The 25949-nt window shown below is 37.9% G+C and overlaps 12 protein-coding genes and 2 non-coding genes across 14 annotated transcripts; 7 read left to right on the plus strand and 7 right to left on the minus strand.

Moving 5' to 3' along the window:
- Window positions 1-555: 555 nt before the first annotated feature.
- tlh1 (RecQ type DNA helicase) lies at window positions 556-3417 on the minus strand (the record flags this gene model as incomplete). The annotated part of the gene is made up of 1 exon (XM_056178801.1): window positions 556-3417. The coding sequence occupies one exon, from the start codon at window positions 3415-3417 to the stop codon at window positions 556-558; it is 2862 nt and encodes a 953-aa protein (XP_056036494.1).
- Window positions 3418-5200: 1783 nt separating this feature from the next.
- SOMG_00002 (spermidine family transporter) lies at window positions 5201-6706 on the plus strand (the record flags this gene model as incomplete). The annotated part of the gene is made up of 1 exon (XM_056178802.1): window positions 5201-6706. The coding sequence occupies one exon, from the start codon at window positions 5201-5203 to the stop codon at window positions 6704-6706; it is 1506 nt and encodes a 501-aa protein (XP_056036496.1).
- A 532-nt stretch (window positions 6707-7238) lies between these two features.
- On the minus strand, window positions 7239-7670 carry SOMG_00003 (hsp16-like protein; the record flags this gene model as incomplete). The annotated part of the gene is made up of 1 exon (XM_056178803.1): window positions 7239-7670. One exon carries the CDS (start codon window positions 7668-7670, stop codon window positions 7239-7241), a length of 432 nt encoding a protein of 143 aa, XP_056036495.1.
- Window positions 7671-8786: 1116 nt separating this feature from the next.
- On the minus strand, window positions 8787-9158 carry SOMG_00004 (SnoaL-like domain; the record flags this gene model as incomplete). Its single annotated transcript, XM_056178804.1, has 1 exon — window positions 8787-9158. One exon carries the CDS (start codon window positions 9156-9158, stop codon window positions 8787-8789), a length of 372 nt encoding a protein of 123 aa, XP_056034960.1.
- Window positions 9159-11467: 2309 nt separating this feature from the next.
- SOMG_00005 (hsp16-like protein) lies at window positions 11468-11899 on the minus strand (the record flags this gene model as incomplete). The annotated part of the gene is made up of 1 exon (XM_056178805.1): window positions 11468-11899. The coding sequence occupies one exon, from the start codon at window positions 11897-11899 to the stop codon at window positions 11468-11470; it is 432 nt and encodes a 143-aa protein (XP_056034959.1).
- Window positions 11900-12613: 714 nt separating this feature from the next.
- SOMG_10001 lies at window positions 12614-12728 on the plus strand. Its single transcript, XR_008803534.1, has one exon. It is a non-coding gene; the product is annotated as a 5S ribosomal RNA (ribosomal RNA).
- A 1905-nt stretch (window positions 12729-14633) lies between these two features.
- On the plus strand, window positions 14634-15083 carry SOMG_00006 (But2 family protein; the record flags this gene model as incomplete). Its single annotated transcript, XM_056178806.1, has 1 exon — window positions 14634-15083. The coding sequence occupies one exon, from the start codon at window positions 14634-14636 to the stop codon at window positions 15081-15083; it is 450 nt and encodes a 149-aa protein (XP_056036500.1).
- Window positions 15084-16066: 983 nt separating this feature from the next.
- On the plus strand, window positions 16067-17107 carry SOMG_00007 (alcohol dehydrogenase; the record flags this gene model as incomplete). The annotated part of the gene is made up of 1 exon (XM_056178807.1): window positions 16067-17107. One exon carries the CDS (start codon window positions 16067-16069, stop codon window positions 17105-17107), a length of 1041 nt encoding a protein of 346 aa, XP_056036499.1.
- Window positions 17108-17810: 703 nt separating this feature from the next.
- SOMG_00008 (uncharacterized protein) lies at window positions 17811-18443 on the minus strand (the record flags this gene model as incomplete). The annotated part of the gene is made up of 1 exon (XM_056178808.1): window positions 17811-18443. One exon carries the CDS (start codon window positions 18441-18443, stop codon window positions 17811-17813), a length of 633 nt encoding a protein of 210 aa, XP_056034951.1.
- Window positions 18444-21025: 2582 nt separating this feature from the next.
- Window positions 21026-21140, plus strand: SOMG_10002. The gene has a single exon (XR_008803535.1). It is a non-coding gene; the product is annotated as a 5S ribosomal RNA (ribosomal RNA).
- A 291-nt stretch (window positions 21141-21431) lies between these two features.
- Window positions 21432-21776, minus strand: SOMG_00010 (glutathione S-transferase Gst2-like; the record flags this gene model as incomplete). Its single annotated transcript, XM_056178809.1, has 1 exon — window positions 21432-21776. One exon carries the CDS (start codon window positions 21774-21776, stop codon window positions 21432-21434), a length of 345 nt encoding a protein of 114 aa, XP_056036280.1.
- A 593-nt stretch (window positions 21777-22369) lies between these two features.
- SOMG_00011 (NAD-dependent epimerase/dehydratase) lies at window positions 22370-23038 on the minus strand (the record flags this gene model as incomplete). The annotated part of the gene is made up of 1 exon (XM_056178810.1): window positions 22370-23038. One exon carries the CDS (start codon window positions 23036-23038, stop codon window positions 22370-22372), a length of 669 nt encoding a protein of 222 aa, XP_056036281.1.
- Window positions 23039-23185: 147 nt separating this feature from the next.
- SOMG_00012 (uncharacterized protein) lies at window positions 23186-23639 on the plus strand (the record flags this gene model as incomplete). The annotated part of the gene is made up of 2 exons (XM_056178811.1): window positions 23186-23433; window positions 23609-23639. The coding sequence occupies 2 exons, from the start codon at window positions 23186-23188 to the stop codon at window positions 23637-23639; spliced, it is 279 nt and encodes a 92-aa protein (XP_056036278.1).
- A 78-nt stretch (window positions 23640-23717) lies between these two features.
- Window positions 23718-23988, plus strand: SOMG_00013 (uncharacterized protein; the record flags this gene model as incomplete). Its single annotated transcript, XM_056178812.1, has 2 exons — window positions 23718-23722; window positions 23775-23988. The coding sequence occupies 2 exons, from the start codon at window positions 23718-23720 to the stop codon at window positions 23986-23988; spliced, it is 219 nt and encodes a 72-aa protein (XP_056036279.1).
- Between the last annotated feature and the right edge of the window lie 1961 nt (window positions 23989-25949).

Below are 25949 nucleotides of genomic sequence, written 5' to 3' on the forward strand. Positions count from 1 at the left end.
TTTTAAACTTGAATATCTCGACGAATATTTGACTTGCTCGAGTCAAACAAGTTTTAGTTTACTCTTATTCTTTTACATTTTTACATATATGAATTTTAATTTTATAGCAAAATTGAGCCTTCAAACGATTCAAAAAAAACAACACAGTTATTTTATTTTTAGACGTGCAAACGAAAATAAATCCAAGTCAATTTTCGTTTTTTTATTTCAAGATCCTTCCATTCTCTATTCTATACCTAACATAGCTGATTCCTATTTATTCTAACCCCATTCTAAATACGATTGCTTAGTTTTTTGTTGTAAAGAAACAGTTTCCTTCTTCATCATTCAATTTAACGACATTATAGAAACTGAAATCGTTCAACCAAGTTTAATATTTCATATTTTTTCACAAACATCATCACCAACACACTTGATGTTGTTTCATAAAGTCTTTGAAACTTTCTAGATCCACTCTGTTGTATGTTTAAACATATTCCTTCCCATAAACAGACAAAGACTTACATATCATCGTCATCGTCTTGCCAATGCTTGAAATGAAAAAGTCTCAATCTCTCAGAGAGCATCAAGAATATCAGTCACTAGAAAGTAAACAACATTCACAAATTCAGATGTCGTGCCACTCGGCTGACAAATAAAGTTAAAAAAATTTTGATCGTCCAAATTTCCCTCTAGAAATTGATTAGCAATCGCTTGCTTATAATTCCCATTGCTCCAAGCAAAAAAAGCAACTTTGCCAAGTTTTCCCCTAGCCCACGATTTGCACTTTGACTTGTACGGAAAATCCTCTTCTAAATGTTCAAATGTCGTTAATCCGCAATACATACAAGCTCCCGAAAACTGAAACTTATACGGACACTTGAATCTCGTGTGATCAGTTTGTCGACATCGAAAGCATCTTTTCACCTCTAAAGGGCATGTATTCTTGTGTATTACAGAGCGGTTTCCACCTTGTTCAACAAAACATGATATGCATTCTTTTCGAAATTCTCTGAAAAACTTTTCCAACAAACTTGTCTTTGACAAACTGGCCATCCAATGCCTTTTAACACCTTCGCACCGGTTATCATATCCCAATTGATTCTTCTTGTGCAAATTATAATCATCACCATCGCCATAGCTATCGCCATCGCCATCGACATCGACATCGCCATGAGTTTCTAGAAACGAACGTTTTCTAGCATCAGTGCTTTTCGATAGTGTTGGGGATGAGAAAAAAGTTGTTTCAGAATGACCTGATTTGCTGCTCGAAACATCTGTCTTGCTTGTCGAACTTACTGGGGTGACTCGACCATAACTACCACCACTTTCTTCGTTATCCTTTGTGATTGTGCAATTCATCAATTTTGAATCAGCAGACAAAGCATCTGAAGAACAAGCGCTTTGCGGTGTGGGTGGTGATCCACTGGCAAGCTTCTTCTTCCGTGTCGGTGTCAATGTCTCCTTGTCTTTGTCTTTGTCTTTGACCTTGTCCTTCTCAACAGAGAGCAGCTCTTTTTCTCTTTCATCCAGTAATCCCGGGTTACATCGAGAACAAACGACATAGTCAGGCAAAAAGTCACAACCACTGCATTGATCATCCATCTCACTTGCTAAAAACGACCGAACGCACATTGATTTGTCCTCAACGAAGTTTTTCATCCTAACGTCAATATACGCTGACGTAGACACTTCATACTTGCTGTAAAACATAGAAGCAATCGAAAACTTGCCATCCCTTCCAGCACGACCTGTTTCCTGAGCAAAATCCATAGACGTAGACGGTGACCCATAGTGAATTACAAGACGCACTTCCGGGTAATCGATACCAAGCCCAAAAGCTTTCGTGGCCACCATAATACGATTGTTGTTGCTTTCCAAGTCTGTAAACATATTAAAACATGTATGTCGCTCTTCCTCTGCCATATCACCTGTATACGAAACGGCACAAGTTTCGATCCTTTCTGCAGAATTTATTTTGACCTGCAATTCCTCCACGTTTTTCTTTGTCCGGCAAAATAGAATTGCTCGGCCATTTCCCTCAAAAACTCCAGCTCTTATCATCAAGTCACGGAGATCGTTTAAAAACTGTTCCTTGTCAAGCTGCTTTAATAAATAATGAATGTTTTTTCGAGCCGTTAGTGTTTTGATTCCTTGAAAGTGCGTACAAAACGTCTCGCTAGCACGAGCCTCCAGTTCACGGGGAAACGTAGCGCTAAGAAGAATGATTGGCGCCGCAATTCCAGACAACCTTGACGCTTTCCACAAAACGTGCCTCCAACCGCCATCTGTCAACAAACTATGCGCCTCATCAATAACAATGCGGGCCAGCCGTCCATTGGCCGCAAGACTCTCAAAAAAACACAGTGCTTCGTTCGTCAATGCCGAGTCATAAGAAAGAATAAACATGTCCGGTAGATTATATGAATCTGGCGGAGTCCGCTTGTATACTTTCCAGTCATTAGAACAAACCAGAGTTTTCGCTTCGTTTGCTCTTCGTGCCATATCCTGCCGTAGAGAGATGAGAGGTACCAGAACGACGGTAATAAGTCCAGTCCGCTTTTGCTTTTCAATAAAGGCGGGCAATAAAAAAGATAGAGATTTCCCTGAACCTGTTGCAAGTACCGAGATCAAGTTGACACGTTTCAAATACGAAAAATAGACAGACTGAAGTTGCTCCATAGAACGAAACTTTGATGGCTTACCATAAAACTTTGATAAAGCATACACGCAAAGTCGAATCGTCGATTGAGATGGACACATAGATGGTGATGGTGATGCATACAAACTTGGGCTACTTTGTATTTGCTGTTCTTCGGTCCCAGTCTCAGTCGTTGTCCTGGTCCTTGGTACAACAGCAACCGCTGCTTGGTTCGTGTTCAAATTCAAATCCAGCTCTTGACATTGTTTTCCTTCCCCACGACGAGTCTCTTTTTCGACGACATCGGTGTTTCCATAAGTGTCGCCGTCCTGCGTCTCAGTTTGTGCTTGTGTCTGCACTTCTTTCGCTTTCCATACCGCCAAACGTTGTTGCATCGTTTTTATCTCGTCAGCTTTTTCCAATAATTGGTCAATGTTGTTTTGTGGCTTGCTGGTCTCAATTATGAATCCACCGCTACTATTGTCTTTGATTTCTAACAGCTCTTGCCATCGAAAACTTGCCCGAAAAAAGTTTGTGAAAAAATCCGCCGGCAAGTTATTCAAATTGTCGGAAGTGCGACCATAAATTAGCAAAGCCGTACTTCGTGCATGACCAGCTTGCATGTCAAAGAATGAATCTCTTACTCCTTCTTCTTCAATATTTCTTTCCTTAAAGTAGTGGGAAATATGACGATAATTCCGAAATACCAATGACTTTTGAATATTCTCATAAGTCACTCTTGGGAAAATCCGATAGGGAGCATCCGTTGTCAATAGCTGACCTCCTACAACAAACATTGCCTTGTCATATATGGAGGCCGCTTTGGCGTCGTGAGTTTCTACATAACTTAACTCAACAAAGACTCAAATGGTCGCACTAATGCATAGTATCGTATTGCAAGTATGGAAAGAGGCTCGGGCAGAAACCTTGCAATGGGCTTTTCAGCAAACTTCATGTTTCGTGTCTTGTCATACCTGGTGTAAATCATCAGTCTTCCCAGTAGAACGTACAGCTCTCTAGCCTTAAAATTTGTATTCTTAAAATACCAGTAGCCCATTTCTAGCTTCGCCAATGCACGAATAGATCGAATCGGGATCATGTTGAAACAATACCAAAGTTGGGCTCAAGCCAATAAGCGAATGAGCATATCCTTCTCTTCTTTTCAGCAAATGAAGCATTCGGTTGGTTTCACTTAAATAATCAAACAAATTACTACTCCCTGGCGTAATATATCGAAAAACTTGGGAATATGCAATTGAATCTGATTTGTGAAAATCTGGAATGGAAGACACGTCGACCAATTTTTCTTCTACCAACCGTCTAAACTCTGACGCGGCAACTAGACGACAACTGTAAATTCATCGAGCAAGATGTGGACGAATCGACAATCGCCGAAAAAACTTTCTATCCGTCTTCTCCAGCAACCGGAGCACAGTTTACTTTGAAAAATAGACGATTCCTCTGAATGATTCCTTTTTTCGTGATAATGACTGCAGCAGTACACGCCGTTCGCATTCTTTCAAGCTCTTTTCTTCCGTGATAATGCCTTATATGATGACAAAAGGTGTCGAGATTTCCATGCACATAACCGTTCCCGCTCTCTATGCAGGGTGTACACTCGTATACTTCTTTAGGAGAAGAATACTCTGCCAATACCTCTTGCGTAGTCGAAAAACTCCAATTATTTAGCTCTGTAGCCGAATCCAAATTCATTTCTGATTTATGCCTCACTATAGCTGTCGAGAAAGAAATTGTACAATTCAAATATAATAGTGATTGCACAATGATACATGCACCCCATTAGAACATGCAGCTCTTTACATAGATGATATAAGCTTTTTGATAATACGATACTACTAGCAATTGTATACTATCAGCATTACTGATATATAATAATATGCTCATAGATGCGCGTAAAGACATAATTGTCATAACCGGTATACGATATTACTGTATTTTGATACAACAATCATATTGTATTATCAAAAAATGTTGTTACAAAAGTAAAAATTCATTTCTGCGATTGAAAATCTAAAAAATCTAGAACTAAGGTTATTAAGGAACTTAGTAATCCTATCAGGGTATTTATATACCTCTAGTTGAAAAATCCAATCTTCAGATTGGAAGATTTGACTGATCTAGCTAAATAAATTGTTTATACAACTTGCTTAGTGACTCAGATCCCTGGAACTATTACTATTCTTTTCTAGTAGTAAAAAGCTAACAATGTTAGTATTATTCTTGTTTATTTGTATATTTGTTTCCACTGAAAACTTATTCTCTTAACAACGAGACTTCGCCTGTGACACTGTTGTTTATAATCTGTAATAAAGAAATCTATCGTATTATAACACTATAAATAATCTCGTCTTTGACATTTCGTAGTTTCAAAGTTTATATTTAAAGTACAACAGTATTCTTCTCCAATTTACCCAGGGCAAGCTAAGTCAAAGTAAAAGTAAGCTATTGAGTAGAAGTGGAGGATAGTGGGTAGAAAAGAAAAAAGGTTCCCATAATTATCAATTAAAAACTGATAAATAATAAACATAATGACATAAGCCCGCTTTTGTATTGTCGAAAATGGAGGGACATCAAGAACAATTCCCTGAAGGCTTAACGATTCTCGAAAAAGAGACAAGTAGTATAATGGGAGAGGAGTTACAGTATCCAAAATCATACCCTGATGTTATTTTTTTGGTCGACATTGACAAGAATGACCCTCAACGACCCATGAACTGGTCTACTGTGAAGAAAATCGTCCACACAGCTTTGTACGGACTGACAACGTTTGCTGCACAGTTCAACAGTACGACAATGTCCCCTACTGCTGAACATCTGGCAAACGTATACCACATCGGTGAAGAAGTGGCGACACTAGCTACGTCGCTCTATGTCTTGGGAATTGCTTTTGGCCCTATGATTTTTGCACCTTTCTCAGAAATGAATGGCAGAAAAATGGGTGTCTTTTTGCCTTTTTTCATCTCCATAATCCTCACGACAGGTACTGCTAGTGCTGATAGTGTGGCCGCCATTATGTGCACTCGTTTCTTTTCCGGTTTGTTTTCTGGCGCTCCCATTGTTTCTTCGGGTGGTGTACTGGCTGACCTTTGGAACCCATCCCAAAGAGGCAGTGCTTTAGTTTTTTATGCCTTCTTTGTTGTTAGTGGTGCTGACTTTGGTCCCATCATTAGTAGCTTGCTTTCAGAAGGTTCGGATACGGCCTGGAGATGGCCATTATGGTTTATAGTGATCGTACAGTCTGCGATTTTACTTGTTAGTATAATCATGATTGATGAAACTTACGTCCCCGTAATTGAAGCTCGTCAAGCACGAAATTTACGGTTAACCACAGGAAATTGGGGTCTCCATGCTGCTCATGAACGATACAAATTAGACGCAAAGGAGTTTGTTACTTTTCACCTTTTGCGACCTTTTGCAATGCTGGCAACTCCGGTCGCCTTTTTCATCGCCTTGTTTGCTAGTTATGTATACGGCATTCTGTATTTAGTTTTAACTACCATTCCGTATACATATTACCAGTCAAGAAACTGGCAGGGAACCGTTGGTACACTTCCCTTGATTGCAATGTTTTTGGGCTTAGTAACAGGAGGTGTGTTGAATATTTTCTGGAATAAAAGATACGCGAAATATCTGACAAAAAACGGTGGAAAACCTCTTCCTGAAGAAAGATTACCCTTGATGATGATGACAGGCTGGCTTATGCCGGCCGGAATATTTGTTTTTGCTTGGACTTCATATGCCAATATTCATTGGATAGTATCATTTATTGGTATATTCTTGATCGGTGTCGGATTTGAAACGATTTTCCAGGGTTGTCTTAATTATCTGGTTGATACGTTTACAAAATTTGCTGCATCGGCTATCGCTGCGAATACATTTACTAGATCGATTTTTGCAGCTACGTTTCCTTTATTTTCGCGTATTATGTTTCAAAAGTTGGGGATTCACTGGGGAGGGACTTTGGTAGGATTTATTGCTCTTGGAATGATCCCAATTCCTTTCGTGTTTTATCGGTTTGGTGAAAGTTTACGGCGTAAAAACCCATATGTGAAGCTTGTGTCTTGACTAACTCGTTCGATATTTCTTTCGTCGTCAATCTATACTCTATATCTAATTTACTTTACTAAAAGGAGGAGACGGGAAACTAGTCGTCTAGCTTAGAACCATACAGATAGGGTTATTAACAGCTATATGAAAATAATGGGACGAATAGAGAGATATATTTATTTGCAACCTACCCCAATTGAATTGAACTGCTATGCTATACAGTAAGCAAACTGAAATTGAACCGAACCGTCTACTATCATCACCAATGAAGCTATCAAATATTCAAGATTACATTACAATAGGATACGAACCATAAGAGTCATAACGGTGAAACAAATCAGATTTTGGATTTTAGATTTCATAGCTTACATTATTTTTATCACACTGCTACTTGATATAAACAATATTGAAATGAGTAACCTTTTAAAGTTGATAAATATTCATAAAAAATGTCAAAAAACTAGATTAAAAATCATAATATTATGCCATTATAAATTCTCATTAGAATACAATCATATCATCATAAACTCATTACCGCTAGCCCTTTAGCTTAATTAATGGCGATTTGCTTCTTGGAGCGAGATTGCTCTACCTTGGGCAGAAGAATACTCAAAATGCCATTGGAAAATTGAGCTTCAATACGATCGGAATCGATCCTGCTGGGGATAGAGATAGTTCGAGAGAAGGAACCAAAGCGACGCTCAGACCATCTGTGGTTTCCTCGATCTCCTTCGCTCTTGCGCTCATTCACGGATTTACCAGAAATGGTAAGCTTTCCTTCGTCGTAATGAACTTGAACGTCCTGCTTTTTGACACCAGGAAGTTCTACATCAACAGCAACCGTGTCTTTGCCTTCGTGAACATCAATGGCGGGTGACAAATCAACAGCACGATCCTGGCGTTGAACGCGAGGAGAATAACTCAAAAAGTCGGAAAGACCGTCTTGAAATGGGTATAAATCGAAGAAAGGTTGAAGAGACATTGTGAATAGCGCTTGTTTTCACACTTGAAAATAAACTATAAAATTAACTCTTGTTCTTTTTTTTGTCAATGTTGTTGAACCTCCTCTACTTCACTCCTATTTATACTTGAACTACTGAAAATAACAAACTTTCTATAAGCGACCTAGTACTTTCCAGATTTGTGATGACTTGCCACCTCTTGGTCCTTCTAGAGATTTCGACATTGTTCCTTCTACTTCTTTCTTGCTTGTTTTTGTTCTTTTTATTAGTTTTAACTATTATTATAATTTTCGCTTTTGTTTTCATGGATAATCTGCATTTTTTTGGCTTGTTTACCTTGTTATAGTGGCCGTTCTAGATACCTCTAGAAACTAACATCATATATCAGATATTCCTCTTTTGTACGAAACTAACATCATTTATCAGACATTCTTCTTTGTATGTGTTACCTTCTTTTCCATTTGTCATTTACAAACAGCGTGGTAAGCAAGGTAGTTGTTTTTAGTTTTTTTTTTTTTTTTCAATCATATTGCAATCTGATTCTCAAATTATGGATTTTTTTGTCTTGTATCTTATTTAAAAATTAAAATTATTAAATTGTATTCAGCAATTTTGAATCCCCCAGTCTGAAAAAGATTCCGACTGTAGATATACCAAAGTACTGGGCATAAAGAATGTCTATCTAAAACCAAACTTATTTTTTAGGAAAAAAAGGAGAACTGGTGTTAATAAGATCGAAAAACATCCGTGATTTCACCGAATTACAAGTCTGACGGAAAAGCGAAAAAACGAAAAAAAAACGATCCTTCTTTGAACAAGAACTCCTTTATATTTTCTTTGCAGTAAGTAATGACAGGCTGCATTGAGTTATAAAGAGTCAAGCTACGAAAAAAAAAAAAACGCATTGTATATTACCCAGCATCCTCCATTGAGTTCCACAAAGGACCAAGGTTGAGCAAAAGGAAGCTAAATCTAAATTTCAAAACACCAACGTATGGAACAAACTGCATAGATCTCGCTCTGTAGCGTCTAATCTATTTGCCAAGAATGCCCCAGTCACCTTGTCCCCAAGTTGACTTTAGCGTCCAGTGTTTCATCTTCCACAATCCGTCTCCAGAATCCTTAACCAGCTCCACCTAGTACAATCCACCAGCAAGCAGAAAGTCAGAGCCGGGATTCATGCCCTCTCCACCACGGTAGTGTTGAGAAAGAGCAGAGCATGTCACCTGAGCCTTCGAGTCTCCTTCTATGATGTTGATACGCATGTTGGAAAGGAAGTGGTTGGTGTCAAATTTGGTGAGCATGGCGTAGCATTGACTGTAAATGGCATCGTAGCCTTCCATGATGGTACCGTTGACGTCCAAGACGGCATCAGTGGTAAAGGCAGATTTGAAGAGAGCATCGTCGGCTGTGTCTAAGGCCATGACGCTGCGATAGAGGGCATCAGCGACGGCGTCGCGGCCGCTTAGGGCAGGTGTGAGGGTAGCTGGAAGTGCCGGCACGGACATGATGGATATTCTCGATATAGTCTGTACTGGATTGGGTTACTCGGGTGAGACTTGGTAGTTTGGGTTTCCTATATAGCGATTTTAGGTAGGATGGCAATGAGTGAAGGATTTAGGGTATTTATGCCAAGCTGGAAGGATGGTGCTTTGTCATGCTATTTACATAATTGGGACATGCTAACAGGTATGCTTTGTCATGCTATGTTATCTTTGACGGATGGCGTTAACGGGCCCAAGGGTGTCAAGGATATCTGGCGGTCGGTTGCAAGTCCGACATACTATACTAAGTGTTTCTGAGTACAAGAGTGTACCGTGAAATACAGCAACTACTGCACACCTTACTGTGATCCACAGCTTTACCCACAGCTTGGGTTACACTACTAGGGCATAGTGGCTTATAGCTTTACGGAACAGTAATGTGTATTTTGTATCCTAGCTTTTAGAAAATCGAAATTCGTGAATTACTCGACGTCTAGCAGTCAGAAACATTCAAATCCCGTTTGTTGTAATTGTGTTTTTTTTTCCTTTTTTTTGTTGTTTTTGTTCATGAAAGTCTAAAAATTGTTTATTTTTTCGACAACTACTGTGCGAATCACCCAAAAAAAAATAGTTAGAATAGAATGCAATACTATGGAATAAATACAATTATGAGAAAAATTCTGTCTATAAAAATCAGCGAAAAAAAGTCTCAATTCAACGCGAAAAACAATGATTAAAAAGTTAAGCCAAACATAACTTAACTTAATGGAATTAATTTATATTGAATCCAATTGAATTGAAACAATTCCTCTCTTTTTCAATGTTTCACCAAGAAAAGAATCAAGTTCATACAATCAACTGTTTCAGTAGACACGCAAGAGCTCTCTCAAGACCAAGACAAAGTCAATTACAAGTACAAACTCAGAGTTCTTTGCCATGGAATTAGACACAAAACTATATAAAAAAAAATAAATTAAAAAATAAATAATTCCAAGTGCATCAGATATACGCATCCCATTGCAACTCAATCCATATACTCAATAACCAAATGTAACCCAAGTGTTTTGTATCGCAGGTAGTGTAGTGTATTTTTGCCCGCAAACCAAACGGTCGCATCGTTACAAGATTAGTGCTGTTTCATTTAGCTGATAAAATTCTTGGAATTCTCTCAAACCTGTCTACATCCAAGTGTTTGTTTACCTACAATTTGTCGAATGCCATCTTATTTATTCGCCGAGTGTTTTGTGCAATGTTAAAATGGTACCGTACCGTGCTTTCCAATGAGAATAAATGTGAGTATGAATGAATGCCCTTGTCTTTAAAGCATAGCAGTTTTCATTTTTCAATGTTTTTATGAATGGAATTGAATTGAATTGAATTTGGAATATCTTGTTTTCTGACGAGATTTCACTTTGTCATATGCTGTGTTAGCCCAAGCCAAACCAAGCTATCTCGTACTGTCGTACTGTATGCAATGCTGGGCCTCTAAATGAGTTTGAGGAAACCATTGCTGCTACGATTCCACTTTAGTTATTATTTTCATAGTGATGATTACATATACATTCTGGCTACAGCGGTCGCTAGATAAAAATAAAACCGCTAATCTTGCCATTGAGTCATTCATACTGTTTTATAAAGTTGCCAAGTACTTTTTTCCAATGAATTCCTTCCTTTTTCGTTTGGGTTGATCTCAGCCCGAGCAAGTATAAGTCACGATACGAGTCATAATACTCCAAACGATGAATTGAATTCGTGATTCATCAACAACTAACCGACGACTATTTCTTTTATCTTTTAATGTAAAGAAATATGTAAAGAAAGAAAGAAAAAACAGCGATACCGTCGATTCTAAACCATGCATTCACATAACGAGCATAAACGAAACGAGATTTCCTTTTTCTTTTTATATTCTGTATTTTTATTGACTTTATCTTTACCTATACCTTTACCTTTACTTTTTTCAAACTATCATTGAGAATATCATAGCATGCCTTATGGCTTCTATTTTGGAAGAGGTAGGATCTCTGTTCTTTTCGAAAAAGTCGTTCAGTAACTAAGTACAGGAATCAGCGTAATATAACGATTCAAAGAGTTACAGTTGTTTTCCACTTCTATGGTTCTACTATACAAAGTACCTTTCATTATCAAATTCAAGTTCAAGTTCAAATCCATAAACATCTTTTATATTCATTCTCTAAATTATATATTAATTATTCACAGATTATTTGTCATCAAAAGTGCCAATGCTAAATTATCATGAAAACATAATGGTCGTAAACATGTCAATCGGTTTGCTTTTGCTCCATCAAAGTTTTTCCAATTCGGTCTCAGATTCAGTGAATGGCGATTTGCTTCTTGGAGCGAGATTCCTCAATCTTGGGCAAGACAACGCTTAAAATACCGTGGTTGAATTGAGCTTCAATGCGATCGGCATCTACCTTGTTTGGAATGGTGATTGTTCGGGAGAAGGAACCAAAGCGACGTTCCGACCATCTTTGGTTTCCCTTGTCGCTTTCACTCTTGCGCTCATTCACAGATTCACCAGAAATGGTAAGTTTTCCTTCGTCGTAATGAACTTGTACGTCTTGCTTTTTGACACCAGGAAGTTCTACATCAACAGCAACCGTGTCTTTGCCTTCGTGAACATCAATGGCAGGTGACAAATCGCCAACACGATTCTGGCGTTGGACACGAGGAGAATAACTCAAAAAGTCAGAAAGACCGTCTTGAAATGGGTATAAATCGAAGAAAGGTTGAAGAGACATTGTAAATAGCGCTTGTTAATTTCAAATAACAATCAATCAAAGAATCCTAATTTCTTTTTCTTTTTTGTCAATGTTGTTGAACTGCCTCTACTTGCCTCTTATTTATACTTGAACACAAGGATGGGTCGATCATTTCTTAAGAGCCCTAGTACTTTCTAGATGCTGCTGGCCTGGCCACTTGGCCACCACCGGGATTCCACGAATTTCCGTGCAATTCATTCATCTCTCTTGTCATTTTTTGATTCTTTCTTTTCAATCTGAATAAGAAAATAGCATTTTCTTTTCTTTTCTTTTGTTTGCTTCTTTTTTCCATGAATCCTTTTGTTTACTACTACAGCTTAGCTTCCCTCGTCATTCTCGATACCTCTAGAAAAATCATCTATTCCTCTTTTGTATGATGAAAAGTAACGAACGTTCTCGCATATTCCAACTTTATTCGTCCAGCTTTCCTTTTCCTAGGTGGTGGTGGTGGTGATGGTCTAGCACAATATGAATCAATAGAACAGGGAAAAACAGTTTGTTTTCAATCCGAGTGTTGCACTTTACCAATTTTGTAATGAAACAAATCATTCTCCATTCAGCCATGAAAAATAACCAAAGATAGAGCCGAGTCGAATTGGATCTTAAAGGATAGCAGGCCAACACACAATGTTAAAGACAAAACTACAGCAAGACAAACTGCTCTTGTTGTTTTTACAAAGCAAATCGATGTCTACGGCCACACCTAGGCGAAAACACCAGTTCCCGTCCGATCACTGCAGTTAAGCGTCTGAGGGCCTCGTTAGTACTATGGTTGGAGACAACATGGGAATCCGGGGTGCTGTAGGCTTTTTTCTTTTTCTTTTTCTATTCCTTCTCTTTTTGTTTGATTTCTTTCTTTTTAAACAAATCTCGCTATTTATATTTGTTTTCTACCTAATAGTTGGGCTGAAATCGTAAATACAAGTAGTAGCCCTTTTGGAGGACAATTAGAAAGGAGGCAAAAAAGGTAGTTGATTTTTATTTGTTTTCTTTTAACAGTTCAATTCTTCATCATTTAATTGAACGATATGATCGAAAACTAAAATAGTTCAACCAGGTTTAACACAACTCTCCTGAAAGGACCTATCATTGTTCTTCTCGAGACCAAGCACAAAGTTTTTCAGCATCGTCCCATTGGTTTTGCACATCTCAACCTCGTTGGATTCCTCCTTGTAGGCTGCATGATGAAAGGCATATAAGTAATATCCGTAACCCCATTTTTGTAAAGTGTCTCTTGCAAATTTGTACAGGAGACCACTGAATCAGATCAATGGAGTGGTGCCTAACCCTCTCAGACAACTTTTCTTTTAGATTCTTTTAGATTACGAGAAATACAATGGATTTCAATACAATAGAGCTCTTTTCATAGTCTTTCAACCATGGCAACAACATTCATCAACGTTTTCGTTGAAGTATGTGGTAATCATTATATTCAATTGTTTCATTTATTGCAAACGAAAATCATACAAAAAAAAACGAAAACAACAACCAAGTCAAACGTTCCCTGGCTGAATAACTTTTGACCTATCTCACCTGCATTGAATCAAACTTGGGCAGAGCCAAGAGCGTACCCATTTTAGACAGACGTTTTGCGAAACCTTGGGACATAGAATGTCTGTCCATACCGAAACCTAGTTTTCCGGGAATAAAAGAAGAACTGATATCAATATGACCGAAAAGTCCCATGATTTCACCGAATCCAAGAAGGAAATGGAGTTTTACAACTCCGACGAAACAAAAGAAAAGAAAAACAAAACAAAACAAAACAGAAACAAAAGGAAAGGAAAGAAAATTAAAGAGATTTATGCTCAGATATGAAATGTTCAAAGTTAGATGTATGACCTTGAACGGTATGAAACATTTCCCAGGTGCGATGCAATGACTTTTCGGTTACTTCATTTGAGTTTCACTTTTACATTCGTTACTAAGACAGGGTGCGAGATAATGGCAAATTCGTTTGGCAATGTAATAAACAAATGTGGAGTTGTTTTGTAGACATGAGCAACGCGACCGATTATATACCGAGAAAGCTCAAGAGGTTTTTTAGTAGAAATCGAATATATTCTTTCCTCAATCAAATCAAAGGTTAAATGGTCGGCTATCAAGAAGTGACATATAGGACAACACCCACTCCGACAATTGCACATAGTACGCTTGGTTTACATCCTGTAGCAACTTGAGAAAACGATAGAATGACGAGGTGAAGACGTTCGAAAGAGGAGAAGGGAAAACTTGTGACAATGGGTTTCAGCCTGTCGTTTCATGATTCTATGATTCTGGAAGGGACTGCAAAACGGCCATGGACTTGCTATAAATAGGACACTCTCCTCATCATCATTTGAAACCACAATCATCAGTTTGGAAATCATTAAAGTCTTAATCATTGTGTGATTCAGGTACTTTTGAAAAGATTAACAGTAGCTTTTTTATTTTTACTTTGCATCATTCCCTTCACTTTTTATAGTATCCTTTGTAAACATTAGATTATCTTGCCTTGTCTTATCCATCTATTCATTCATTTTTTCATTTTTTTGCCCTCATCTTTGATTTTCCACACTCTAAAGAATTGTCTGCCTTTTCTAAGGTAAAGTTGTTTTCCTCCGTTTCTCTTTCTTCTGCCTTCTTCTCCCTTTTAGCTTGTAGCCCAATTTCTTCTCTTGCAGCTCCTCTAACCGACCGTTCTGATATCAAACAGAATGAAGAGTTTTCTGTAATGAGCCTCCACTCAGGTAACGGTAACGCTAATTTCCATTCCTTTTATGTTGGTGACAACAATAACGTCTACCTCGATCCTTATGATAATGGAACTGAAGCGGCCAAATTTACTTTAGCAGATACTTATTTACTCCATGAAAGATTTTCTGCTCACCTTGGCGATAACGGTGCGTTATACTTTCAACGTAATGATGAGGGTTCCATTCTTGGATTTGATTTTAGAGAACGCATTGCTTCTGGCTATGCTCTAGAACTTCATGGACAAAACCCCGTAGCTTGTCCTATCGAAGAAAATTCCTCTGTTTACTCTGTCTTTTTTGGGAAAGAAAATGGTAATAGCAAGTGTATTGGCTTTACAGCCCTTGCAATTCCAAATAATCCTGTTTCTTCTTCTTCTTCTTCTTCTTCTTCTTCTACTGCGGCCCCTTCCAATGCTGCTAAAATATAAGATGTTGTTCTCATCGGAAGCAAAAAAGTGAAAAAGCTAATGGCAAAGATGTAACCCAAGCCACTGACAAAAAAGACTGCCAACTTTCACTTTCATATTGAAAAAAGTAGTAACCATATTGAAGTTGATGTCCCAGTGACATTAGAAAACTCGTGCGGGCTCTAGAATCTTACATCTGTCACCAATATTCTCACTATTTGGGCAAATCGCCCTGGCCGCGAAGCTGGAATCGATCGCTTCAACTGCTCTTCCAATAATTATGATTACACCACAAATATCAATCTGTTTTCCCACTTTGTTTACGTTGATATAGAGTAATATACTCTATAAAGTAATTAGAATCAAAACTTTAAAGTAATATTAGAGCTTGCTCTGACATTATCGTGACAATGGTTTTACGTCTTTTCTTGGACAAACGTAATATCTAAAGTTCGTTTTACCAGCAATATGTCTGTTTTTATTGAATTGAACGTAGCTTCGCCAACGAATTCATCGTTTTCATTGCACTTCAGTTAGACTTTCAAAGCGACGGCCCATCTCAATTCTTGCTTCATTTTTTCAATCCATGTTGTACATATACCTTTCAAAACATATGTTCAAAGTCAATATTTGCTTTCCCCGATGATCACTTAAAAAAAAAAAAAGAGCTACAATAATTTCCCAATGTGTTCAATCGTACTCGAAAGAAAAATTTCAAAACTAAAATAGTGGACGAATGCCTAATTAGTAAGAAACGAGCCAAGCTTACTAAATACGTAAACGGAGGTTATATAAGCAAACTAAAAAATGCGCGAATGCCTCATTACTAAGAAACGAGCCAAGCTTACTAAATACGTAAATGGCGGTTATATAAGCAAACGAAAATTTCAAACCTCACAATGATATAAATACCATTTTATGTATATTAAACAAACCAAAAAGCTACACAATCAAAGAAAATACCCATCATAGGATATTTAAACTGATAAGTGGACTGTTTTAAGATGCCATTGCAATACGTAGTTAGCGACACTAAGAGTGGCTTTGATCAACTCAAGATCGAAGACACCAAGGAAGTTCAATCCCTTAAGCCTAATGAGGTTCAGGTAAATCTCAAGGCGGCTTCTCTCAATTACAGAGATTTGATTATTACAAAGGGCATGTATCCTCTTCATTTGAATCTTCCGGTAGTTCCCGGCTCTGATGGTGTCGGTGTTGTTGAAAAGGTCGGTAGTGATGTGGATGAATATAAGCCTGGCGACAAAGTGGTTTGCAATTTCTTCGCTGATTACGTTGACGGAAAACCAACCCAGCACGGCTATGGTAGTGCCTTGGGTGGTACTGTGAACGGTGCTTTCCGCAAAGTTGGTTTCTTCCCTGCTCATGCCCTGAATCATGCACCTAGGAACTTGAGCTTCGAAGAGACATCCACTTTGCCTTGTGCTGCCGTGACCGCATGGAACGCCTTGTTTGGTTGCGAGGATAAATTGAAACCGGGTCAAAATGTCTTGATCCAGGGTACTGGTGGTGTTTCCATCTTTGCTCTCCAATTCGCCGCGGCTGCTGGTGCTCGTACCACAGTACTTTCTTCTTCCGATGAGAAACTGAAAATTGCCAAGAATTTGGGTGCTACCAACTTGATCAATTACAAGACGAACCCCGAATGGGCCAAACCTGCTTTGGAAGCTACCGACAATGTTGGTTATCATCATGTCGTCGAAGTCGGCGGTGAAAAAACATTGGGTCAATCTTTGGATGTCTTGGTTTTAGGCGGAGTCATCAGCTCGATTGGTTTCCTTGCTCAAGAAGGTGCCAGCCTTAACGTCACCTCGTTGATTGGCAAAATTCTCAACAAGAATGCCATCATCCGTGGTATCTTTGTTGGACATGTCCACATGTTTGCAGACATGATTGCTTGTATTGAGGCAAACGATATTCACCCTCTCGTTGACAAGGTATTTCCCTTTGAACAGCTGAGGGAAGCTTATGACTACCTATGGAGTCAAAAGCACGTTGGTAAGGTTGTTCTCAAGATTGATTCTTAAATATAAGTGAAATGAGGCAAAGACGATGAGCAGCTTTTCACTTAACACTAGCTATCTAGCTATGAAGCAGAGTAGTAACCTATCCTAAATAAGCGACCATTTACGATTATATAAGCTGTTGAAGGGATTTGTCACAGGTTGGGTCTCACTTGTTATGAGGATAAGTTAGTGTCATTGTCATAAATGGTATACGATATTACTATTATTTTGATACAATAATCACATTGTATTATCAAATGCGTTATTACATAAAGTAAATGTTTATTTTTGCGATTGAAAACTTTGAAAATCTAAAATTAAGGCTGAAAAGAAGCTTACTAATTCTAGAAAGATATATATGTATACCTCTAATTGAGAGCTCAACTCTTCAGATAGGAAGATTTGACTGATCTAGCTAAATAGATTGTTCATAACACTTTGTTAGTGAATCAGATCCCTGGGAGCTATTGCTATTCAATTCAAGTAGTACCAAAAGCATCCAATTGAAAGTCAAACATACAATTTACTGAATTGTTATTACATACATCTTTTCCTCTGAATACTTATTCTCACAACGAGTGAGACGTCGCCTGTGACAGTTATATGCATAATAAGATCGACATTTATAATTATAGAGTCCTGGATATGACACCTCCCGTAATCAATGGACACTGTGAAAAAGATAGAAATGCTATATTGAGCCATGAAGATGACTAGTGGTCACCTACTCTTTTAGTATGTTGGTAAACATCTCTCCATCTTCCAATTCAGTTTTGTTGTGATCATTACGGAAACGCCATAATTCTAAGTCACGGGCACTGTCTTTACATTCTTTATTCTTGATAAAGTTTCCACTTCTTATTAACCCTAATTTCGTGGTATAAGCCAGCCAGCAGTCGCAGATTAGACAAACAGCATCAGAAATAGCGGTCAGGGGCCCCTCGGTTTGACTTGGTTCTTCGCCAGAGCAGTTTCCTATATCAGTTGGCTCTAATATAGGGAACCCATATATTCTAAGATTATGTTTAGCAGAATTCTCCAAGTCACTTATGATATCTTTGTTGATGCCTGCTTCAGTAGGCCAAACGCTAACATGGTTGTTTTCTCCTTCAATTCGATAATTCCACTTGTTTGCCTGGTCACCTAACATGTCAATCACCGTACTAATAATAGCCCAAGTAACGGCTTGTATATCTATGTGAGCATCGACTGCATCTCGTGATTTCTTATTTGGCAAGATATAATTGTCATAATCCCTGTTGTAATTCGAAATGGTATTATAATCTTCAATATCCATAGTGGGAACTGGTAAGCAAAGCAAAGGATGGGTGAAATTCGCTGATCGATCGTTGTCCATCGCGTGCAGCTATATATATATATATATATATAATATACATAGATGACTCACGAACCGTTATGACGCAAAGGCTATTTGAAACTCGGTAGTTCGGTCTTCAAAGCAATATCGAATTCAATCTCGCCTGTCTGATGTTCGCAACCTGTAGCCCGTCAAATTTTATATTTCTGAAACAGGTTGAGTTCATCTAGAAAAGGAGTGTCAAAAGAATTGGCTCAGTTACTCGATGAGAACGGTTGGTCCACAAGTTTTGGATTACTTGCTTTCAAGAAGAGAGCCCATAATATTCCATATAACGGTTTAGTTTAGTCTTCTTTATTTTATATTTGTGTTTGAAGGTGTCAATTGTACATCATATTCAGACATGAATGAATGGTGGTGGTACTGTTTTATTCCTTGGTGGGCTTCTATAGTCTTAAAGTAGAGTTTGGCAATGTAGACTAGAAAAGAAGGATTAAAATCACATTAAAACAATCAATTTCTTTTAAAATAAATACAATTTCATGACTAGGATTCATCAAAGATAGGATGCCAATACCTTCGCTCCAAACGTCAGTCATGTTTTTGGAGTATATCGCCTGGACAACTTCAGTCAAGATACGAGGGTGAATGATGTTGCAGCCCAATTCAGAAAAAAAAGATGGGAACAGTGATATTTTGGAGCTCATTTGTACGAGCAGCATAACCGGAAGCATACAAGTTCGAGTCACCATACCATTCATAGTAATTGTAACCCAAAAAGTCAGCCTCTGTAGCATTGTCCTGAGGAGTATTGGTAGCAATCTTGACAACCTCATTACCAGTAAAGGTCTACATTCATTTCTAAATTTTAAACTTTAATAGCCGGTTTAGTAATCTCTTGCAATCTTTTCTTTTATTTTTTTTTTGAGACTTCAATGAATCCCTTTGCATAATTTAGGAATTACAGATGGAAACCATCAGAAAGAGAAAATACAGGATACAAACAAATACCTGCGTTAGCTATCTTTATGAAAGGTATGTAACTTATGTCGTAACCTTCAAACTGCAAGTTGAATCTGGCCCAACTTTCTGAAGATTGGTCGTATCTAACTATGCAAGTAGTAAAAGTCATTCCAATTGCAGAAAACATTGCTAGAAACGTAATTCCAATTGCAGAAAATATTGCTAGAAAAAAAATTATTATTTCCGCTTGACAAGCATTCTTATATCTATGAGATTCCATCTGATGAACACGTTTATAATTTAATAATAATAAATAAATCATGTCGAGCTTATGCGATCACTAAAAAAGAAAAGGAAATGAGAAGTCTCAGTCCAGTTTTAAATTCAGCTAATTCCGCTTTATACTAGCTAAATACTAGCTAAATCAAACTAGCTTCCCTTCTATATGTTCTATCGGAAACAAGTGGTTATTTCCAATTGGTGTCAGTTTATGCTGAAAGGACAAAAGTTCCCCCCTTTGTATTTTTTAGTAGTACATAAATCTCAAATAATAAAAACCTGGAAATGAATCAACTCCTACACAATGTCTGAGGTGAATCGTCTCGCTATTGTAGTTATTCCAAAATCTTCATTTGATAATCGCCAAATTCTTAGGTAAATGATGATGCTAGATAGGTTTTTGATGAAAAAAGACTTCTGTTCCGTATATTCACTATATCTACCTCTATCTCTATCTCTAACTCTAACTCTTTTTTGTCTTGTATCTCTTCCTTCTTCATCTAAAAAGGAAATGGTGTACACATAGAATTAAAATTCGCGACATATCTTTTCTTTTGTCCATCACTTTTAGCGACCGGAAAATAATCTACCTTAAAATTGTGATGTCTCTGGCCGAACTTTGTAAATCTTTAAAAGGTATGCAATTGTGTCTTCAACATAACTTGCAATTATGATATATGGATGTAGTTTTACACTTGATGATCCGTTTTCAAAAGGTAAAGGTGAGTAGGCTCAGGTGAAAATACATTTCTATCTAGACTTTTGGTTTTATCAATGTGATGTATTCACTCTGAAAAATAGATGCAAGTTTGTCATTATTTGCTGCACACTTTGGCAAGAACACCAAAAAATATCTCTGCGAAACTACCAAAATATAAAGAAAAACAAAAAAAAAAAAAGAAAAAAATAAATAAAACAAACTGAAAGTTCAAAATTTAAAAATAAATATAGTTAAAACACGAAGCAAATTACTCAAAAACAAACGCAAGGAAGAATGGAATGCGGTGAAGAAGTAGCGAAACGTGATTAAAAAGAAAAGCTATACTCTGCTGAAAGTGAAAAAAGGAAAAGCGCAATATGTAAGAAAATCAAAAGTATTAAATAGGAAAGAAACTTACACAAAAAGCAAAAAAAAAAGGAGGAAATGAGAAATAATTTCCAAGAACAGAATCACCACTTTTCCGTCATCAATAATAATAAATATCGATAGGAGACAGAGGAGGGGTAAGAGGGACAAAATGTTTTTAAAAAATAGTAGCAAATACTTTCTGAAGAAAACGTTACTCAGAATGCATTCTAGGAAAACCCATCTTTCAAACAACCAGTGATGAACTGCATTTGCTAAAAAAAAATGTATCATCTTTTCAAGTTGAGTGTCTACGGCCATACCTAGGCGAAAACACCAGTTCCCGTCCGATCACTGCAGTTAAGCGTCTGAGGGCCTCGTTAGTACTATGGTTGGAGACAACATGGGAATCCGGGGTGCTGTAGGCTTTTTTCTTTTTCTATTCCTTCTTTATTTTCTCTAAATATTCTTGTTTTTTGATGATTTGTTAGCGGAAACGTAAACAAGAGCTAGCAGTTGAAATCAATCTCATTATTGTATTTGATTTGACATAAAATAATAATGAATCACCACACTCAAACGCATAATTCGGTTGAAAAAGGATACCTTTATGCAAAGCTTACCAGCAAGTCAGAGGTTCCATTTATTTATTGGTGATAAACTCGATCTCGTTCATTCAAGGTGGCAGCAACAGCAGGACGCTCAGTAAGGCCCTTATGTCACGCGTACGTATTAGGGAATTCTTTCTCAAATTCCAACTGTGGCATATCTTTCTTGAATTTGAATTTACCTCCCGCAAAGAGAAATGGTAGGAAAACGTTCCAGTTTACAAATGACAAGTCGGCAATGGTACACTTGCTAGCAACAAGGTATTCCTTGTCTTGAAGAATGGTTTCCAAAACACCGAGCACACGCTTTATTTTGTTTCTGTATCTAGTAACGGCCGACGCAACAGGTTTCTGGATGAAAAAGGTTAAACCAGCCTGCTTGTCCCCAAATGACACCCTGGCCTGAAGACTGAAAAAAAAGATACTGAAGCAGATGATGGTACTCAGGATGATCATGAGGCAACGAAATCTTTCTTTCCTTGTCAAACCAGTCTGTCAAGTATGTCAAAATAGCATCAGATTCCCAAATCGTATAATCATTGTTTTGATAATCGATTAATGTAGGGACTCTACCATTAGGGTTGTAAGCAAGATGTTCTTCGTTCTTTTGCTCATTGTTAAATAAATCGTAAAGTACGGTTTTGAATGAAATATTTTATTCTTTCAAAGCGATGACAAATTTCCAAGGATTTGGACCTCCTCTGCAAGAAAAGAGAGTAATCTGTGTCATTTTCCTGAGAACGTTGTTCAATGTAAATAGCAAGTTGCCTTCCTTATATATTACTTTTTCTTACTATCTGTATTCATGTTTGCTGACTAAAAAGACGGTGTTATAAGCACGGCGTATTTTTGATATACTGAGGGGTGAGAAAAATCGACATATTTGAGGTACTGACATGGTACAACACATGATTAATTCTAGCTGATAATACAACAGACAAACATGTGTTTACAGTTTTTTTCTTTAACTGAAACTTATCTATAGCCGACTATTCATTTGTATTATTCTAGATCTACAGTCTAAACTATAGAATCCAGAATCAAAACATCTAATTTGATGAAGCAACAACCTTGCCATAACCTTTAAACGGACCCGTCTCTTGCATAATCAAAGGGATTTCATCCTCGGCCAGCGAAGCCAAAGTATTCTTCTCCTTAGGCTCCCACCCCAACTTCCGTAATCGATTTGCCTTGTTTCGCGAGTTCGACCCGACCACAGGTTCCGACCACTTCCCAAAAAGATCTCCGTAGTTACTGACAGGAATAGTTCGGGGAGTAGAACTCTCAATCTTACCCGCCTCGTAAAGTACACGTCCAATTTCCGCTACACAATCATTCCACGACAACTCGTTACCGTTTTCACAGAACCAATATGGGTTCGGGAGGACCTCCTCAGCAGGAGTCCGCTCCAACCAATCTAGGAGTGTCAGATACCCTCGTGCCAGGTCCTTAACATGAATCTGACTCCAGACTGACCGGCCGTCTCCGATCTGGCCTGCGTAGCCGTGCTTCAATGCGTACCGGACTAAGGTCGGGAGCTGGATAGACGATCTGCCAGCGGGACCGACGCCGTAAATGATTGGGGGCATCAAAATGGCAATTTTAGCGTGCCTGCCGAGGATCTCCCGTCGACGTACAATCGCTAGGTCTATGGTGCGATGCGGCGCGGAATCAGGGAGTGCGTCGATGTCTTCAGGTTTGTCGTCTTCAAAAACCATATCGCTCTTAAACGCTCCAGCGCTATTGTCGCTTAGGATGCTTGCACCGCTTGTGTGGATGTAAATCGTTTGCAGGTTGTTTTTAGCACGCTCCTCCAGCCCGTCGAGGACGGCTTCTGCGGATGCTAAGTGGTCGGCTGTTGCCGTATGGAAAACAATATCGCTGACAGACACTTGTTTCTGAATGACGGATCTATCGTCCAGAGATCCGATTACAGTCTTAATACCCTGGGCGTGGAATTCGGCGGCCGTGGATTCCCGGCGAGTCAAGGTTGTTACATGGTAATTTCTTTGCAAGAGGAATTCCAATATCTGGCCGCCAATATAGCTTGGACCAAGGAGGAAAACAGATTTCTCAGATATTATTATGATAGTCGTTGGATCGGGTTGTTTAGGTAATAGGACTATAGGGTAATCAATACCTTGGAATCACATCCTGGTGAATCTGTGCAATATATATAGAGCAAATACCGATTCTTTTAAACCTTAGTAATCAACTTCCACGTGCACCAGATTGTGTCAGTAGTGGTGTAAGCACCGGATAAGCACATTGACTAACTAACTTTATAGCAACTTATCATTTGACACCGCTGCTACGTAATCTTCTGCACCGAGTAACTAAAGTAATCCACCACCGAGCATGCACGGATGTATTGTACTATACAAATCTCATAATATCATGGAGTAGGTAAGTAAGCAAGCAAGCACGCACAAACAAATCACTAACACTTTTTAGCATTTGGACCGAATTTGATGCTGATGCCCTCGATCCCGTAATGATGAGGTGCTATAATTCGTTTGCTTACGGGCTGTTTTTTTCACATGCTAGATATGACCACTTCCCATATGATGAATTGCGTCCTATTACCTCCTTAGAGGACGCGTTAGCTAATCCAGATTCGCTACCTGAGTTCGTTCGAAATTTACCTCTGGGCCGCAGTTCAGACTAGAACTGCACATCAATCTGGAATAGTAAACGAGGACAATTCATGTGTTTATGTCACAAGAAAAAGGTGCAGTAGTAACGAGCAGTTTATGGCGCCCTCAGATGCATGTCAAGATGACTTGAAGAATTCGTTTTATGCCTGCCAAGCTAATAATCCGACATACAATAAGCAGTTAATCATTAATGTTTGGCTCCACCATCATTGTGAGAAAAGTAATGACATACTGAGTATGTTTCGACTTGTCTCAAATCTCTGGACATATTACTATCCTTGTCCATAGTACTTAAGCTTCCAATTCCAATAGACAATTTTGAAATTGTAATTTTTATTTCCACCGGATATTTATTCTCATAACCCTTGAGAATTACTAATGTGACAATTGTCACAGTGTCACAGACTGTCAAGGCCGATGTCATAACCGGTATACGATATTACTAATATTCTGATACAATAAATGTATTGTATTATCAAATACGTTATTACAAAAACTAAATGTTCATTTTTGCGATTAAATATTTTGTAAATCTAGAACTAAAGTTATTTAGAAGCTGACTAATTCTAGAAAGATATATATGTATACCTCTAGTTGAGAGCTCCAATCTTCAGATTGGAAGATTTGACTGATCTAGCTAAATAAATTGTCATTACAACTTTGTTAAATGAATCAGATCCCTGGAAGCTATTGCTATTCAATCTAAGTAGTATCACGGCATCCAACTTAAGTCAAACATACAATTTACTGAATTGTTATTACATACATCTTTTCCACTGAATACTTATTCTCATAACGAGTGAGACTTCGTCTGTGACATTATGACAGTAATTAGAGTAGTAGTTTTTATTGAGCATTTGCTTGTTTTTCAAAACATGTTTGTCGTTGAATGACTCTGTTTCCTAACAGCAGATGAAAGTCAGAAAATGCACTTCATAGGTGTTTTTTTTTTTTTTCGTAAAATTTTTTTTGGGAAATAAATGTTGAAATATTCGAACGTTGATATAACGCCTAAACAAACAATACAAAAGTAGTAAAATTGAGTTCGTGTGTTTTCCACTTTTGACATTTCATTTTTTATTACAGTTTTATTTTATTCTACTTCACTTCATCCTATTTAATTGTTTCATAAGGTTTCCATTTACTATTTACTTTTGCGTTTTGTCTTTTACATATTTGCTTCCTTGTGTAGTTAGTAAGTGCTAGTAGTCGACTACTACTAGACAAAACTATGTTTTTCCTCCTCTGCCCTGTCGTATCCTGACCTTGGCAGTTATGTTGTGAATCAAATAAATATTCAAGCGCGATAAGTATTTACCGAGCGAGAATGATGATATAAATGTACCTTGAATGCTCCATCTGGACGATAGAATTCTATGGAGAGAGACAGAGATAGAGAAAAAGGAAGAGTGGGCACTTGTAATATCCAGGAGGATGTGATCACTTTGAATTGCCCGTGTCCGCCGGAAGCATCCGCATTCATTTCCTAGTAAAAAATCAAATCTCCAAAAGATCCTATTTTGTAATGTAACTGGACACGCACAATGATCGTCGTGAACCATTCTTTTTGCATGCACCTGCTTGCTCAAACATAAAATCAGATCCAAATACAAGAGATGCTGGAGCTGGGATACGGATCCTACACGAAGGGAATGTGGTTTCTTGAGATAGATAAAAAAGCAAACAAATAAACAGTCTACGCTCGGTTAGAATAGTGTCTTTTCGCCAACGTGAATTGAGTTGTTTTAAAGTATCGTCTACGCTCATAGCCGACGAAAGGTATAATGAAGTAGAGCGACTCATTCTACGTAAGCCATCCATAAACTCTCAGAAAATACACAAAAGAAATATACCTTCCTATGGACAAAGCGGTTGTTGATCAGATGGAATCCCGATTAAGAAAAGGAGTAAAATAGACAAAAAAATTTAGACTACCATTCAACAAGTGTGTTTTTATATTTACAAACTTAGT

This window comes from Schizosaccharomyces osmophilus, chromosome 1 (genome assembly GCF_027921745.1).
Source record: "Schizosaccharomyces osmophilus chromosome 1, complete sequence".
NCBI classification, from domain to species: Eukaryota; Fungi; Ascomycota; class Schizosaccharomycetes; order Schizosaccharomycetales; family Schizosaccharomycetaceae; genus Schizosaccharomyces; species Schizosaccharomyces osmophilus.